The 19,314-nt window shown below is 40.6% G+C and overlaps 1 protein-coding gene across 3 annotated transcripts in view; it reads right to left on the reverse strand.

The window, feature by feature from the left end:
* strbp (spermatid perinuclear RNA binding protein) overlaps positions 1 to 19,314 on the reverse strand; it is a 108,615-nt gene that overhangs the window by 36,682 nt on the left and 52,619 nt on the right. For all 3 annotated transcript variants that reach the window (XM_004538305.5, XM_004538304.5, XM_004538306.6), the window contains exon 3: positions 11,049 to 11,228. In XM_004538305.5, the coding sequence (XP_004538362.3) occupies positions 11,049 to 11,051 (3 nt within the window). In that variant the 5' untranslated portion in view covers positions 11,052 to 11,228. The remainder of the gene's footprint in view (positions 1 to 11,048; positions 11,229 to 19,314) is intronic.

Raw genomic sequence — 19,314 nt, forward strand, 5'->3', positions numbered from 1 at the left:
TCCCAATTATGTACAATTATAATATGTTAAAACGGACTTATGTACATAAGGCCATTAATAATTAACTGTACATAGCTATTTGCTTTATGACTATCTAGACAGTGTGCAGAAGTGAAGTATTGAAATTATTTTATGTTGCATAATGACAACATGTTGCCCCTATACATTTAAGGACAAAGTTCAATGATGGCCACCTGCTGGATGGTGAGTGCAGAGGGGCATGTAATTGTTGAGCTGGACAAAGAGAACACCTTTGCTGATGCAATGTCAGTCTTCTTTGGTAATTCTATGTATTGAACCTGGAATACCAGAAGTCAGCGTGTGCGAGGTTTTTTGTAAGGATAAACCCTGAAGAGGGAACAAAATGTACCTCCAAGGTTGGGACAAGCAGAAAGACTGGGACCACTGTGAAGCGAAAGGTTGTTCACATTAACCCTCGTCACTGTCGCCAGTGAGATACCGTAAAAAAGGCTACGGTGCGTTACCATAATTTGTCCAAGAGTATTATACCACACCAGCAAAAAACGGTATCATCCTGCAGAACGGTAAGCTACCGTAACACGGCGTCACGGTATGACGCTGGCAACAGTGACGCCAGTATGTTACCGTAAAGTGGCGATGAAAAGTCTAACAGTGTGCTGTTAGTAAGCTGTAAAGCTGACCTGCTTATCTCCAAGACCCACATTTTCCTTTATTCACTGCACACACATACCCACATCTACTCAAAGAGAACCGCACACCAGAAACAGCATGCAAACACATGCCCAGAAGTGATGAGCTTTTTCAAGTAGCATTCACAGTGTAGCATGAGTGCTACTATCAATCTACTTGAAATCCAAGGACCGCCTTCATGCACACACACACACACACACGCACGCACGCACGCACGCACGCACACGCACGCACGCACGCACGCACACAGACACACACACACAGACACACACACACACGCACACAGACACACACACAGACACACACGCACACAGACACACAGACACGCACACACACACAGACACGCACACACACACAGACACACAGACACGCACACACACGCACGCACACAGACACACACACACGCACGCACACAGACACACACACACACACAGACACACACGCACACAGACACACACACACACACACAGACACACACACACACGCACGCACGCACGCACACAGACACACACACACACAGACACAGACACACACACGCACACAGACACACGCACACAGACACACACACACACGCACACACGCACACGCACACAGACACACACACACAGACACACGCACACAGACACACACACACAGACACACGCACAGACACACACACACACACACACACAGACACACACACACACACACACAGACACACACACACAGACACAGACACACACACACACACAGACACACAGACACACACACACACACACACACACACACAGACACACACACACACACACACACAGACACAGACACACACACACACACAGACACACAGACACACACACACACACAGACACAGACACACACACACACACAGACACACACACACAGACACACACACACAGACACACACACACACACACACACAGACACACACACACACACACACACACACACACACACACACACACACACTCAGTTGTCTTCCTGTCACTTGACAGGACATCACAATGATTGATATTCATTTTCTGTGGACCTATGCTAGCCCGAAACCCAACCAGTACCTTCCCAGCCTTAACCTTAAACCAAGGCTTTTGACACAGCAAGCAACAATTGGAAAACATTTTCTCCTCAAAACAAAAAAACCCTTGAAAGTTGAAAGTTGCCCACAAATTTTTAATAACATTCCATTTAGTGCAATTTACCTTAACACAGATTTCTGTGTATGGTTGTTACCAACTACAGATGGCTGAATATCAATAATAATTTAATCTAACATGAAAGCCAGTGAATGTATCAAACTGATGTGGGGGCAATATCCTGGCACACAAACAAATTACCATCAAAAGACTAAAATATGGAACATATTAGGGAAGCTATGGGGATTCATAACTAAAGATTATTTTAAATAAACAAAACAAAAACAGAGTGATGTACCATACTGTTCAGAAGTTTTCTCTATGTCCTGCCTGATGTTTGCATTTGGATTTGTGAGCTTTTCCCTCAATTTGAAGGTGTTCTTTATTCACTGTAGTCTGTTGACAAATTACATTGGAAGTATGGTTCTTAAATGGATATCATCCTTTCTGTATACTTCTCTCATACATTTTAAAACTAATATTCAAAAAATTGCTATAATATTCTTTAGAATATATTACTGATATTGTCAAAAATGCCACAAACAGGCAGACGGATATTAAACAAATAATATATACACTCTAAATATAGGAAGCAGCTGCAAGAAGGTATATTACAAGAGTATGTGTGTGGAAGCTTATGTCTGACAGGTGTGCTGACCTGTCACAGAAAGAAGAGTTTAATATTCAGAATTATGATATCATATTCTTTGGAATATCTGTCAAAAATGTCATGGACTTATATCATGGGTGCTGTAAAAATGATGCAAAATAATGGTAAAAACACCAGTACTTAGGGTGTTGTCTGGCTCACGTGGTTGAGCAGGTGCCACTAAAGAGGCCCGTGTCTGAGTCCACCCCAGACTGCATGCCATGCTCCCTGCTTTTTTGTCTGCTTTCTGATTAAAAGAAGCCTGATAAACCCCACTAATGTTTCAACTTATTTATAATGTGCTGGTCAACTTCAAAATCAGCATACCTTTTCCTCAAACAATCAAGATTGCTCAGTAGGAAATTGTATATAAACTTTAAACAATTTGAAAAGCACTGCTTATATTTAACAAAACATCCCAACTTTGCTAAGGTGCTTTAATACTAAATAGTCCAATTTGTATTTCAACTGCTGACACTCTTTCAATAGAGCGAGTGAGCTAAAGCCATTAACAGAATGCCGAACCAACACTGCAGCCTTACAGCCTCTGCAGCTCAGTATAACGAATGTCACAAGAACATTTAGCAGGGTTACACACTCCAGTCACAGTGAATTGCTAACAGTCTGGAAAGACAAACTGGTGGAGTAAATTAAGACAGCTTTAAAGAATATACCACCAATAAAAACCATGATATCATATCTTAATTTGGAGTACCGAGGCTTAAACGGCCAGGCTGAATTTTTGAATTCAGTCAGTTTGGTGTGGTTTCAACTGCTGTCTTCTCAGGTTATGGGTATAAGTTATCTAAGTTATCTGTGAGATGGCCCCATTGGTGGGACACAGACAGCCAGGTGACGTAGCAAGACATACCAAAAAAAGGTCTGAGAAGCAGGCCTTAGTCAACACAGTACTATAATGTAGAAACAGCTGTTTAACAAACGGAACACATGAACAATTTTTATCAATTAAAATTTCTCTTATTTCTCTGAATTAATTTGTGACCAAATGAAAAAAAATGTAAGAACTGCAGGTTGCAAAAAAATAAAAAGTATTGATTGTCTTTATAAAAAAAATAAAACCAAAACAGTTTTGTTACTTAAGAGAGAATGATTGTACCTGCTGTGAGAGTATTTTTGTGTACCTAAAGTGCAGTGACTACCACATATTGTGTCTTCTCAGAACAGTGTTTAACAGACCGACGGTTGCAAACTTTATGAGCTGTTGCTAATGGAAGCTTCTGCAGCCATAAACCAAATTGCGAGGAGAGTGTCTGTATCTATGTATGTGAGCAAGAACTACTCGACCTGCAAGGGCGGGGGAGTTGTTACCCAGCTGCTCTGATCACCAAGTAAATCAGAGTAGTTAAATAGGGCTCACTGTAAAGAATCAACCCCCTGAGTCAGTGTGTACTGACATGATGTTGTAGACATTTAGTGAGATGATCAGTATGCTGAATGAGTTTAGAGATTTCTCAGTTTCACAGGTGATTTTGGAACGTTTTGATCAATATTCTTTTGCATTGGCAGGTTGATGATGTACCATCAGTCTGTTAGGGATAACCGAGATAAACCTGACTGCTATATAAATTAGAGGTCAATTGGATAGTATGCTTCCCAGTCCTGCGAGCATGTGTGCGTATCACACATGATAATTAAAACACGAGGATCATGATCTCGATATCTGCAACAGCCCCCAGTGTCAAAATCAGTTTGTGTCCAATATCAGCACATAATGTTTTGGTATGCATTTTAATGGCAGTTGGAAAATAAAGTCAGTATATAAACAAAAGCTTACTGGGTATTAGAACGTATTTGTTATTATTATGAATCTCAGGACTGTTCTCGCAGACGTTCAGGTTTAGAGACGTTCAGGTCTCTCTCACTGTTATTGTTAATTGGAACGTGTAATGCAGCTGTTACTAAGCCGTGTCTGCTACTAATGATCTCTGGTGACTGTTTTTGTTTAGGGGTCGTTAACCTCCTAGGACCTGGCATCCACACATGTGGACACCGCATTTTGGGTTATTTAGACCAAAATACTTAATTTTGCTCTACAAGGGCCTGATATCCACTTACGAGGACATTATACTGCTACTGTTCTATTGAAAATTTTAAAAAATATCCTCATATATGGCTCTCATTTTTCTTAGAAACAAGAATCAGGTAAAAAAAAAAAAATCTGGTAATTCTTTGTTTTTACATTCATCAGGTCCCAATCAGCCCAAATATCAAAGAAAAATTACAAATGCATGCTGTGGAAGGGTCCGTGTCTTAGGAGGTTAATGCCAGACATGATATAGTAAGGGTGTGATGAAAATTGAATCATGTACTATATTAACACAGTTTAAACATAACTTTACCGTTTAACTACAAAGACCATACCACCAGAGCTCTCACATTATGGATGAGAATTGGGAGCTGATTCCTGACAGTCTGTCCCATCAAAGCATGCCTCCAAGCTTATGATGGCATATTTTTGTGGCACAATCCAAAGGAGGAACATCAAATTCACTGGGTGGCACTGGTATACAGTGGGGCAAAAAAGTATTTAGTCAGCCACCAATTGTGCAAGTTCCCCCACCTAAAATGATGACAGAGGTCAGTAATTTGCACCAGAGGTACACTTCAACTGTGAGAGACAGAATGTGAAAAAAAAATCCATGAGTCCACATGGTAGGATTTGTAAAGAATTTATTCGTAAATCAGGGTGGAAAATAAGTATTTGGTCAATAACAAAAATACAACTCAATACTTTGTAACATAACCTTTGTTGGCAATAACAGAGGTCAAACGTTTACTATAGGTCTTTACCAGGTTTGCACACACAGTAGCTGGTATTTTGGCCCATTCCTCCATGCAGATCTTCTCGAGAGCAGTGATGTTTTGGGGCTGTCGCCGAGCAACACGGACTTTCAACTCCCGCCACAGATTTTCTATGGGGTTGAGGTCTGGAGACTGGCTAGGCCACTCCAGGACTTTCAAATGCTTCTTACGGAGCCACTCCTTTGTTGCCCGGGCGGTGTGTTTTGGATCTTTGTCATGTTGGAAGACCCAGCCTCGTTTCATCTTCAAAGTTCTCACTGATGGAAGGAGGTTTTGGCTCAAAATCTCACGATACATGGCCCCATTCATTCTGTCCTTAACACGGATCAGTCGTCCTGTCCCCTTGGCAGAAAAACAGCCCCATAGCATGATGTTTCCACCCCCATGCTTCACAGTAGGTATGGTGTTCTTGGGATGCAACTCAGTATTCTTCTTCCTCCAAACACGACGAGTTGAGTTTATACCAAAAAGTTCTACTTTGGTTTCATCTGACCACATGACATTCTCCCAATCCTCTGCTGTATCATCCATGTGCTCTCTGGCAAACTTCAGACGGGCCTGGACATGCACTGGCTTCAGCAGCGGAACACGTCTGGCACTGCGGGATTTGATTCCCTGCCGTTGTAGTGTGTTACTGATGGTGACCTTTGTTACTTTGGTCCCAGCTCTCTGCAGGTCATTCACCAGGTCCCCCCGTGTGGTTCTGGGATCTTTGCTCACCGTTCTCATGATCATTTTGACCCCACGGGATGAGATCTTGCGTGGAGCCCCAGATCGAGGGAGATTATCAGTGGTCTTGTATGTCTTCCATTTTCTGATGATTGCTCCCACAGTTGATTTTTTCACACCAAGCTGCTTGCCTATTGTAGATTCACTCTTCCCAGTCTGGTGCAGGTCTACAATACTTTTCCTGGTGTCCTTCGAAAGCTCTTTGGTCTTGGCCATGGCGGAGTTTGGAGTCTGACTGTTTGAGGCTGTGGACAGGTGTCTTTTATACAGATGATGAGTTCAAACAGGTGCCATTCATACAGGTAACGAGTGGGGGACAGAAAAGCTTCTTACAGAAGACGTTACAGGTCTGTGAGAGCCAGAGATTTTCCATGTTTGAGGTGACCAAATACTTATTTTCCACCCTAATTTACGAATAAATTCTTTACAAATCCTACCATGTGGATTCATGGATTTTTTTTTCACATTCTGTCTCTCACAGTTGAAGTGTACCTCTGGTGCAAATTACTGACCTCTGTCATCATTTTAAGTGGGGGAACTTGCACAATCGGTGGCTGACTAAATACTTTTTTGCCCCACTGTAACTACCCAAGCCTATCAAGCATCCAAAATAACTAAGATTGTGAAGTAAACTTTTACCTGGCATGCTTTCCTGAAAACTGAATTAGAAACATGCAGATTTTTAATAGTTAAATCCTAACTGTCTGCAAACCACCAGCACACACCATGCTGTGTATGTGTGTACACATATACCTTCATATGCCATTGTAGCATGAAGCTTTTAGACCACACACTTACCAATTACACTCCATTTCAAGCTCTGGTGAAGCTAACCAGCTGGCAGCCCGATGTTACATAACTGCATTACACAGCATTTACAGCTTAATGTTTACTCTGTTAGCATGCAGATACACCGATGCAAGACAATTTAGTATATGTCACAGCAAAAATCCAACAAATATTTAATACTCGCATCACACTTTAAATTTGGATGAAGTACGCACATGAAACCCACACAATCACATCGAATGCAGTGTGTTTGACACACACACACACACACACACACACACACACACACACACACACACACACACACACACACACACACACACACACACATTACTTTCATTACTTCCATCCATCACCACTCATTCAGTCCCTAATGGTCTGCAATAAAACCATTTGAGTTCAAGGTGTTGCAGCCAGGCACGCACCCTGCCAGTAGCAGCTAATTCACACAAGAGGCATCAGATTCTGATGTCTTTCCTCTCCATTACTGCCAGTCTCTTTTAGGCTCCCCCTGACTTATCCTGTCTCTCTGTAGCCATATGCTATAAATTATGTGACCCAATGCCAAGGACAAGACTTGGTGGAGCAATATTAGTTGCATTGGGAAGGAGATGGGGATACATTTATAGCCAATTTTTTTTTCAGTGTACTTCATGTGTGTGTTTGCTCACACGGGTGGGGTGGGGTGGGGGGGGTGGGTGGGGGGGGTCTGATGAGATGTGTGCTTTTCCTTTTAATAAGGCATGTGCCTGACATGATATGTGAGTGCTCAGCACACAGAACTAGGTAACGTGAGGAGAGACTATGAGATAAGGGAGAAAAGAGGACCAAACAAAGAAAACAAAAGTGACACATCTGCAGGAGATGGAGGGAGGTCAGAAAATAAGGATTTTAATATTTTCACCAGGCTACAGAGGAAACAAAGGTTTGTATGTACTGTAGCTGACAACACAGGCCACGGTGAAGCTACTCTAAAACCCAGAAAAACAAATCACCACCTATAAATATCTGGGAAAAAACAAATCAGAAGTGGTGCTTGTGAAAATGTCACATGTCTTTAACACCACATGAAACCATGAAGAGTCAAAGGAGATAAAGAGCTGTCACAATAGAGGCCTTGAGTGAAGGGACAAGAAATACTAAAAAAACAAACATCTCGGTGCCTCCTCTGCAACAACTACAGCCTAGGGGAGATTGCATTAAAAATTCAGCCTGTGATTTATCTGCACTCTGCTTGGCACGCTGGCCTGCCACACTCCTCTATTCTGTTTTATTGTTCACTCCCTTTTCCTCGCAGTTTTTCAAATTACGCACACATGGTCACAATAGCAGGGTACACATACATCAAAATATATAAACAAAAATCACACTCCATGCTGCAGCAAAATATCAAATAGGTACTTCATAGCAAGCATCTCAAGAGTTCTGATAAACATGGGATGAAATGGGAAATGGAGACTACTATAAAACCTTATGGCGTGTTAAGCATGCCATTAATATTATCAAATGTGCTTCAGCCAGGATGACATTCATCTAATTTATCTAAAGCCTGGTGTAATCAGTCAAGTTTATTTATCCCCCCAATCCGAAACTACAGTACCCACCCTACTTTGTGATAAAGGATTGGATTCTTTTTTTTTAATCTCTGTCCTTTGCTCCTGGTAATGTGTCAGCATGGCTTATAGGTTTATTGCTTGCCTGTAAAATATAATGACCTGGGTGCTTAAAGCAAACGAACTGACACTGCACTGTTTTGGGGGCACACTTACAAAGTATTAAATAATGGCATATCTGCACATGAAAATATACCAGAATATTGTGTATAAAAAACAAATAACATGAGATTATGTCACTTTGAAAAACATAAAAATCATACAAACTTTAATTTAGTTTCATATGCTTACTATTAAATGTAAAAAAAACAAATGAACAAATAGTGCTTCACATTTCAGATTCGAAAGTGCACTCCCCAGAAATGAAGGAATTAACAAATAACGTACAAGGACACAACTAGGGCCTCAATCCCACACACCTAGAGACTGGTTGGTGACTGGTAACCACCGGTTGCTAGGGAAAAATGAGTATTTATCAACTGGTTACTAGTGTTAGGGTGCCTGGGTCATCGACCCAGTGTTTTGCGGTTTTGGTTCTTTGATTTTGTTCATTTCATTATATTATGGGTTATAGGTTTATTCTTAGTTTAGGTTTTCTATGTGGGTTTTGTTAGAGTTTTAGTGTTCTGGTTTTCTGTCTGTGATCCATAGTTGCTGCCTCCCCTGTCTGCTGTATCCCCGTGTCAGGTCTGCGTGTCTGTGCTATGTTTCCTGTTTTACTTTGAAGGTCCATGTCTTATGCTAATGTGTCTGGTTTTGCTTCCTTTGCCTCGTTTGGCCTGAGTTGCCCCAGCTGTGTTTCCCTCCTGTTTCCCATTCCCTGATTGCTCCCTCTGTGTATTTAAGCCTTTTGTTTCTCTGTGTCCGTGTTGTGCTCTACCCTTATCTACCCTCATTCATGCTGCGTGTTCTGGCTGCATGGCTGCGTTTATTCTTTGTATTTTGAAGTTTGTTACTTTGAGTTCGGCATTAAAGCTGTTTTTTTGAGTTTACGTTGTCTCCGGAGTGTGCACTTTGCGTCCTTTTCCTGCCTGCACACAGCCATTTCATAACAACTAGGGATTGCTGGAGGTTGCTGGTAATGCCAAACGATAAGGTGATAGCTCCATTCATTTAGAGCTAGAGACAGATCACTGATCCACTGGCAACTATCGGCTGCAAGGAAAAAATGCAAATTTTTTATTGTCAAATCCTAGATGTATGAAAGCCACCACCATAAACCAGACCACATACTTTCCATTTCATGCTTTTTTCAACTAGCAATAGCCAGCAGCCTCTTTCAACCTGTTGCCAAGGGAATACACAACCAGTCTCTAGCCCTGTATGAGTGGGACCTAAACATTAAGGTAGACAAATACAGAATAAGGAACCACAAACAAAGTTTTGGGCAGGTGTATTTATCAAATCCAGAAAACTCAGAGGTTGAAGAAGCTGTTTGTGTACTTTCTGTTTTAATACAGTGACACCCTTGCCAAGGTCAGTATTTGCTGCATCACCAAAACTCGGGATTAATCACAGTACTGTTTTTGCAACACAAGCATGCACTGGTCGTATTAAGCTTGGTTATTTATGAGCTCAGTCATGTGACCTCTTCTGTAACGTCCAACCTCAGCACCTTCAGTAACATCTTGTTTTCTTTCCATTTCTATCAATCATTCATGATTATTCTCCCTAGCACCTTTTCCCTTTCTTCCTTCTTTATTTCCCTTCTCCCTGCTCTACAAACCACTCTTCCACTTACTTTGTTTTTGTCCTCATTTTTCCTCCATTCTCCTCTTGTTCTAGTTTTTAATAATTCATCTTATGCTCTACTCCCCTCCCCCCTCAGGGGTACAGCTCCCACTGTCACAGGCCAAGACCATTAATCAATCCCTTCTCTCACTTGTGCTCTACCTCTACCTCTCTCAGGCTCTTAACCTTCCTTTTCTACCCCACTTTTTTGCTTGCAACATCCTTTATACTTTTCATGTCTCATGCCCCTGTCCCTGATTTATGTTTTTATGGTCTTATCTGCTTCCACTTGTCATCCTCTCCCTCTTCTATTCTCTTTGATCTGTTCAGCCAACCTCTCCTCCTCCTAAACAACATGGTAGTTCTTCTTATGGCATCTTTTTCCTTGTGTAACATCTCTCTTACTTGTGCCTTTGCTTATGTAAGGAACGAACCTCAAATCTACGCCTCATTCAGCATGTCAGCAAGTGACTGCGCACTGGTGTAATAATGTAGAACAAGTATTATGAAAATATAAAAAAGAACAAATCTGCAAAGTTACAAGAATGTCATCTAGAAAATGCCAAACGATGATTAAACCTTCATTTTTCTCTCTTTCTGTTAATCACCACCCACCTTTTCCTTGACTCTTCTTCATTTTTATAACTTCATTTTCCTCTTCCAATCCCTTCTCCTCTTTTCCCAACAATAATGATTAAGTTCAAATTTTCTACTACACACTCAAAAACTCCTGTCAGCACAATCTATTATCAAGTATCTCTCTATCTCTGACACACACTCTCTGTTGTCATGTCTAGTACAACTTATCTTACATCATACAATCTGAAGAAGTCCTTTCTCTACTGCCGATAATGCACTAGCACAGCCACACACACACAAGCCTCCAGCACTTACAGACACAGAGTCTATTACCATGCCTGCAGGAGGAGTGGTCACTTGTTTCCTTCCTGCTGACGGTCACTTCTGGAGTTGCCGGGCACGTGGTGGGGTGCAGAAGCAAGGTTACCGGTCAGGATGTTGATGCCACGTTGCTTCCGCTCCTCATGTGCTCTTCTTCTTTAACTCTGGCTGCCACTCTACAATAGGGAAGTTCTGATAGATGGAGAAAAAAGAAGAAGGAGAAAAGGATGAAAGTTTGATCACAAGAGGATGTGTGACAGATGAATTGCAACGCCATTTCTTCTCAGACACAAAATAAAAACAATCAAAAAACAGATTAATTATGACTGCATGCTTACCACACATACTCGCATCTGCAACCTACATCTGTCTAAGCCAGCTGAACTCACTTGCACTCACTCGCTCTCTGTCTCTCACTCACATGTACACAGTCCTGTCAGCAGGGGTGCAAGGTCTGTCCTTGTGTAAAAGATCTGACAGATTGGCTGATTGGCGGAGCTAGGCATGTGGACACAAACACAGGGACACGCACGCACAGGCCTTCATTCATTTTTCATCAGCTGGCTGGAGTCCGAGGGTGGGAGATGTATTACAAACATGTGCTTGTTTTCATACGCTGGTTACACGCATCACACGCTCTCCTTGATTCATACATGTATGCAAACCAGTCGACTCTTCTATAAGATGCTCTTTATTGTCTTTATCTATAAAAAGACATGGCTGCATTGTGTCACTAGATTCAGCGTAGTGCGATATTTGAAACCACTTTATAAGCGGATACGATGCCAAAACTGTGTGAAAAATGACTTTGGGACTTCTGCTTTATCCTAAAGTAGTGAGTTTCAGTTCACTGCAGGTTGAACAACAAAGAGGGAGAAACCTTTTTAAAAAAGAAGAGGTTGACAAAGCTCAGAAGTGGACCTAAAAATGTAAAAATCTATTTCAATTTATACAGTGTTTAGGGCTTGGTGAAGCAGGTTGTTATGTTGCAGAGCATGTCTTCCAAAAACTGTGACAGTAATGATTCTTCTAACCTTATCTCTTCCTGGCTTTTAATACTTTCAGAGAAATAAAAACAGAAGTGACAGTAAAGAAATACTGAAAAGAAAAGACGTAGAGAATCTGCAGAAACTCAGAACACACAAGAACAAACAAATGACAAATGATTCAACAGCTGCTCAATAGCTGTCCTTTATGGTTTTCTAAAGCTTTTATAATCACTTTATGACTATAAAAAGTAAATCAAAGCGACTACTACCTTAGCTCATCTTATGGCTAAATATCCCGTGTTTCTATGAAAACGCAGGCCAGTTTTATCAGCATGGAGCAAGCTGAGGTGAACAGATACACAACGTTCCTATTCACAAAATGAAATGTCAACAGTATCACTAGTGACAGTACACAGGCGCATCTGGCCACACTCAACCCAAAGCAATGACATTTACAGAGCTGTGCATGTCTGAATGTGCTCACACAAACTGGCTGCTCAAAGCCCTGCCAGACTCAGGGGACTCAAGTTCACGCCGGTGCAGGACAGTCCACCTCTATTCCTTCACTACATTTTTTATATGAATACAAAAACAAAAATGCTGCAAACAAGATCTTTGTTATGACTTACACAACAGAGAACAAACAGCACTTGAAAATAAGAAAAATAAAACAGTAAAAAAAATAACGGGTTGCAGCTGCAACCCTCGCAGTTTATCTTCAAATAAAATGCTTACATTTTTTTTCCCAAAATGTTGACAGATGTTAGAATTAAAAGCAATAAAGTAAAGCTGACTTCTGATCTGAGGACTAAAAGTGCAGGAAATCTAAAAAGGCAGCCAACATTAATACTAAACGGGTCTCATCACTAGATTTGGTTTTGATTGAGAAACTCAATCTGAGATATCAGATTTTGCAGGGATATGGAAAACAATGCAGTAAGATACAAACCAAGACAAAATGAAATCAGCTGATATTATCAGTCGATACTGACCTATTATGTATATATGAGAAATGATATCAAGGTCTTCCTATTGCAATATGAAAGCCTTTTTGTTTTTCATTGAGATAGTGTAATAAACAAAATATTCTTGTCGTAATTTGGAAACAGTGTGCAGAGTGTCTTCATTGTTGAAAATACTACTCTGAAGCACATGGAGCAGACAGGCAGACACTAAAGGCACCAAAGGGTTCTAGTTGGGTGAAGTCAGGGGGCAGAGAGCATAAACACACTTGTTATTTTTCAATCCCTCCTGGCTTAGACCTGCTGGGGGATTAAACTGTGGTGATGTTGTAGCCTCTGAGAAAAGTGAGTGAGACCCACGAAGAATGAGAACAAGAGAGGAGAAAAAGAGAAAAGCGTACAAGATGCAGTGAACAGCTTGAGAAAAATGACAGAATTGGAATTGGCCGTGTATAGGAGCATGTAGAACAGAGAGAATGGCTAAAAGGAGGAAAGTGGTAAACTATGGGATAAGTATAAAGTGGTGCAAGATGACAGGGGAATCGGATAAACAACAACTCCAGATATTGAGCTGGCCCCTCAGGCGAACAGACTCCACCAGAAGCAGCAGCTCATTTTCTCTCCAGCTCTCCTTCTCTGAGCCACTGGCCGCTGGCCTAACTATTACCTCCTCAATACACCTGGCAGCAGCTGCAGCAGCAGCAGCGCCTGTGTCTGCACACTTGTGTTTTGCCAGTTAACTTACAGCCAGTGCTAGTCGCTGGAGGGAGCGAGGGAGATGAGTCTTCTTCCAACATGCCTTGGCCACTTAGGACTGTATGCACATGATAATAGAGCACACAAACACAGGAAAATAGAATCACCCTGCCAAGAAGCTTAATAACAAAGTGCCAGTCCCCATTTGATTCTCATTACCAGAACAATTCTGTAATAAACAACCCCATCAGTCCCCTCTCTTTTACTTCTCTCTCATGGCAGTTTCCTTCTCATTTTTCTTTAATTAAAATCAAGTGTACAGTGATGAAAAACACAGTAGGATAAATAATCTAAAATATGATCTAAACCTAATATTAAAGAAGACTGAAAATGCTTGAAAAAGGACTGATTCTTCCCTTTAACAACATGTGGTCTGCTGTGTGCACAACCTCCTCTGTCTTCCACTGGGAGCTAGGGTGTCTAAGTAGACCAGGTTTTCACATGAATGGCTGTGTGCTGCCTGGACAAACTATATCCGCCTGTTTGTTTATAAAGTCTCCTGTGGTGCTGGACTCACACTGACCAATTATTACATTTTTCCTCTGCATCCACCCTCCATCTCTTTTTGTACACCCCTGCCCCCACTTGCTTCATCTTCCCTCTTATTCACACCATGCTGGTGGGTCATTAACACGTGATTGTGTGTTACTCTCCTGAGAAGGGCGGTGGGGTTGGGGACTGGCAGGGGCTTTACCTCATTAATGCTGGCTAGCAGTGGCTCATGGACATTAGCATGTGCACACACAGACATGGATATATCTGCAAATGGCACACACACACACATACACAGGCATACTTGCAGAAATGATCTCAGTTTCATTCCAGTTACTGAATATATTCATCCCAGAAGTTTATGCATAGGGGAAAACACATCTGTAATATGCCCTTCCTTCTCCAAGAGTTTGTGACTACATCCATACAGAGAAGAAAGGAATAATGCAGAGGATAAGAAACAATGGACGAGGACAGACAGAAAAATGAAGGCAAAATAGCAGGGAGATTCGGAATTAGCTGAGATGGCTCTGAGTAGCAATTTACACCTTTCTCATCTGATAACCATCAAATGTGATGAACGGTGGAATAGTCAGACTGAAGGGAGGGAGACGATTGACAAAAGACAGAGTGTGCTAATTAGCGTTGGCAGAGCTAATTTTCACAATGTATTCCCTTTCAGAGTTTAGTTTTTGTTTAGTATTTGCAATCAGATGAGAAGACCTTTAGGGCATTCTCTTCTAATATAAAATATGTCAATATTGTGTCCAATTATATCCAACTTTGATATTTGATATTTCTGGCATTTTTAACAATATTGGTCCAACGAGCTCTACGGGAGGACAACGATCAGCTAATCTGCGATAGGGACAGGATCAATGCAATTTTCAAGCTGTTCTAAAGCGTCATCTAGCTCTGTGACCAAAGACAGATATTTTAAACAGCCAGTGTTTTGGGGACACGCATGTCGTGGTAACTATTCAACATATAGAGAAACCCACACCACTATTTTTACTTCACTCTGCTCTAATTCTTAGAACCCAGCCAAACCAGTTAGTGGGGGTTTTTAGCCATCAATGTCGACCTAAAATGATGTTAACATCAGGCAGATAAGTGGGTCTCTAGTGATTATTTAGGGGAATTTGAATGATCTCCCCCATGGAAATCAGTTAAAGTGGAGCTAATGTGACACTGATGATGGAAACTGAGTGGAACCAGCTGACAATTCTGTCTGATATCTGAGTAGATATTAGCATATATTACAAAACAAACAAATGTTTTGTTGTCAACAAATATTTTGAAATGAGAAAAGTGCATTTTGCTTATGTTGAGAAAGTTGCAGAGAACTCCTAGATTACTGATTCGACATGAAAAACATGCGACTATAAGTAAAGAAGTTGCGGTGCCTTTGCTGCATGTCTTCCTCTGCTGTCTTTCTTGTCCACTTTTTACCTTTAAAAATATAGTTTTTAAATATAATATCAGCATTAGGGAGCGTTGCATTCTTCAAGTAAAGCCCTGGCTCGTCTCTCCGCTTTCATTAAATAAATTTAGAGTTCTGATTGAACGCTGCCGGTGCCAGTGCCAGCTGGGGACGTCCTCAAACGATGAGAGCTATTAGTAAAAAGAAAGTATGCCGACTTTCAATTCCAAGATTTCACATATCAAGGCATGAACAAAAAATCACCTATTTCTTGAAATCAGTTAAATAGAATCTCAAATGTACAACAGATGAAATATTAAACCATGTCAATATTTATTTATCAGAAATAGAAAAGCTGCAGAAGCAGTATATACTGTAGCTAACTATATCCCATGATCCAATAGCTTGTAGAACTACATCTAGCAGCATTAGATGTGAATTAAAATAAAGTAATCATATTTTGTATGACTATATGATTAGGGATGGGAATGTAACGCGTAGTCTATTTAATGTTTTGTGTAATATGTGTAATACATTATTTTTTGAGTAACAACCCCAACACTAATCACAACAAAAAGTTCAGAAATACCTCTAACATGAACAAATAATAGGAATATCTAAGATATACTGCTTAGCGATGTTGGTGACACTCAAAGACGAGCCAGTGAGAACCCAATGAGAATCCATAACAGAACGAATAAGGAATTGAATCATTAAATGATATCAATAATTGGACTGGAATCGCTGAATTCTTATCACTTCCCATCCCTATATATCAGTCTCTCACATTGTTTTAAGTGCATGACTTTAACATTTACCATGTTAACTGAGAACTGTAGAGTCTGAGATGTAGCTCTTAGGTTTTTTTTTTCAATTTCTCTGAGCATCGCATGATCTGACCTTGGGTTGTCTTGAATTTTTTGTTTTTGTAAATAATCTTTGTCACTGTAGAACGGTGGACATCAAACTGTTTGGAAATGATCTCACAACACTTCCCAGATTGATGGGCAGCAACTTTTTAAAAATCACTCCTGATGACCTTTGCCCTTGACACACACCTGAATGCTTCAGACCAGCAAACTGACAAAAAAATCTGCTTTTAAAGAGGTGCTCACACTTGCTGATGATCAATTAATCAAGTGCATCTGATTATCAGATTGCTAACTTGAATTGACGGTTTTGAGATTAATCTATGCATTTGTGAGATAAAAGATGCTGCACGGTATGAGAAAAAGCTACAACTTAATGTAGGAAGATTGCTGTTGCTTGTCATACCCTTTTTTTCTAAACAAACACATAAACTCCAGTAAGGCAGACCTGCAATCAGGCTAATCTCTTCGGGAAAATGAGCAGGTATAAATAAGAATGGTGTTTCTGGAAGCTAAGACTACGTTATTTTAAGTTAACTGTTGATTTTTCTCTCCCATAACTATTTGCAAGGCGTAGTATTTTAGGTCTCATGAATACTTTCCTCACCAACACGGTTTCCCACATATCTCCTTTAAATAAAACAGGTACACAGGCACTCAAACACCTGAAAGGCTGCTCGGGTACCTGAATAGCCAGTGTGTTATATCATTATTGATGTGTGGATATCTCGAGGGTGACTGATGCCATAATGTTTGCATCTGGGAAAACATCTGCAAATGCGTGTGTTAATTAGTTAGACAAACATGCCACACAGAAACCAGCACACAAAAATAGCGCAAGACGTGGGTCCAGGCGGTGCATAATATTCAGAATAAATTCAGAATCACGCACCAAAGCCATGTCTCTAAGCACCTTTGTTGAGATGAAGCATGCACAGTGTAAATAGGTGCTAGCTCACTGAGACGTCTGTTTACTCGGTCTATTTCTCGACTGCAGTGAGACAGCAGGGCAGATAGATCCAGACACAAATGGACAGACAGAAACACAGAAAGCGTGACAGTGAGATGCACATGGAGAGCTGTGGTAGAGAAGAGGGAAGGGGGGTTTTTGACAGCAAAGGAGATAACATAGAGAAGCGGTGGCATGCTCAAAGGAGACACTAATGAGTGTGTTGTCTTTCTAAAAACATAAAAATGCACATCTGAATTTTGATGTCCTTTTTTTCCATTTATGTTCCACCTCCAACCTTAGCATCTAATTTCTTGAATAAATTATTTTGATTTCCCAAGTTCATTGGATTACTTCTTATCTTTATTCTCTCGAGAAAGCATCTTTAATACCTTCATATCTCACACAGCAGATTAGACTATAGAATGACTATAAGTTGATTCTTCAAATATGCTGACCAAAATCGAAGTATTAACTCAAGTATAATCAGGCCTGTGTAAGTCAGAGCTGAGGGCCTTATTTTACTGCTACAATAAAAACTCTGTGAACAAAGATTTGTTGATTGCTGTGATTGTTGACTTTTAAAGTACAGAATGGTAAGGACAACCTGCCAGGTGTATGGTTTTATTAAAGTCATCAAGGCAAACAACCACTGGAAGCATTATGAATATGTCAACAAAGAATGATGCTTAGACAAAGACTAAATAGCTCAAGTAAACAGCATTCAGCCTCAGGCTATAGGAGATTCTCCTTCCCATAATGAACTATGAGTTTCCTTCTATAAACACTCGATGATTTCCTTCTCAGACATGACGTTGCATTTTGTGCTGTGTGCATTTAAAAAGAAGAGATGAAGAAAAGGACAGCGACAGAAACCAGGATGCAAAAACTGTCACACTTCAGGAAAATTAATGTTCCTTTGATATACCAAAAAAACACATACATGGGATGAAAGACACTTCAAAGGAAACCCTCTTTATTTAGGCCCATTGTCTTCATTATGACTAGAGAAGGTTTATTGGTGCTACTGTGGAGGGTGCGATCATCGTGCTCTGCAGACATGTCAACTGGTTGCTTTTGCGTTTTCTTTTTTACCATCTATCGGTGGGAGAAACAACCTTCAACCACTCATTAACATTGCACAGTCTGTCCACTAGACAGATAATCAAGACTTTCTTCACTGACAGGTCATTTTTGCTGCTGTTGTTTTCACCTTGTGTGTGAGTATGTGTGTGACTTTGTCATCATAGCAAACTGTGGTTCTGGTGAATGTTGGGGTTATTACTCCAAATGCTAATCTATTAGATATTATTTTGAAAAAAAAACAAACAGCAATGGTGTTCTTACTAATTTACTCCCCTAAAGAAATGAGTTAATTGCACTACTAGTTACAGACTTTTTCATTAGGATCCACTTGGACTGAGATGCACTGTCACAGGAAAGAAACTGTCCACAAACTGGCACAGTTGACACATACACATACTTCCCTTTACTTATTTAGCCGACAGCAAAGCTTATGAAAGCTAGATTTTATTGTAGAAACAGTTATGCTATGAGACTCACTGCTCATCACTGCTTTTATTAGCAGCTGCTCGGCTACAGTCACACATATCCCAGTGGGTCTGGGGTTTGTCGCTACTAGCTTTGTTTTATCTTTGAGTCGATGTTTTGTTAGGAGGAGTGGATTGTCGTTTCTGGCAGCTGTGTTCTTGACCTTTCGTGTAATAACAATTAATGTATACATCCACTCCTTAATTATTATAGCTCTGCTATTATTGAAGTGTTGGAGGAAAAGGGCATGTTTTGATTCTTTTTCTATCTGTTAATTGTACAGATAA

The sequence above is a fragment of the Maylandia zebra genome, linkage group LG7 (genome assembly GCF_041146795.1).
Source record: "Maylandia zebra isolate NMK-2024a linkage group LG7, Mzebra_GT3a, whole genome shotgun sequence".
NCBI classification, from domain to species: domain Eukaryota; kingdom Metazoa; phylum Chordata; class Actinopteri; order Cichliformes; family Cichlidae; genus Maylandia; species Maylandia zebra.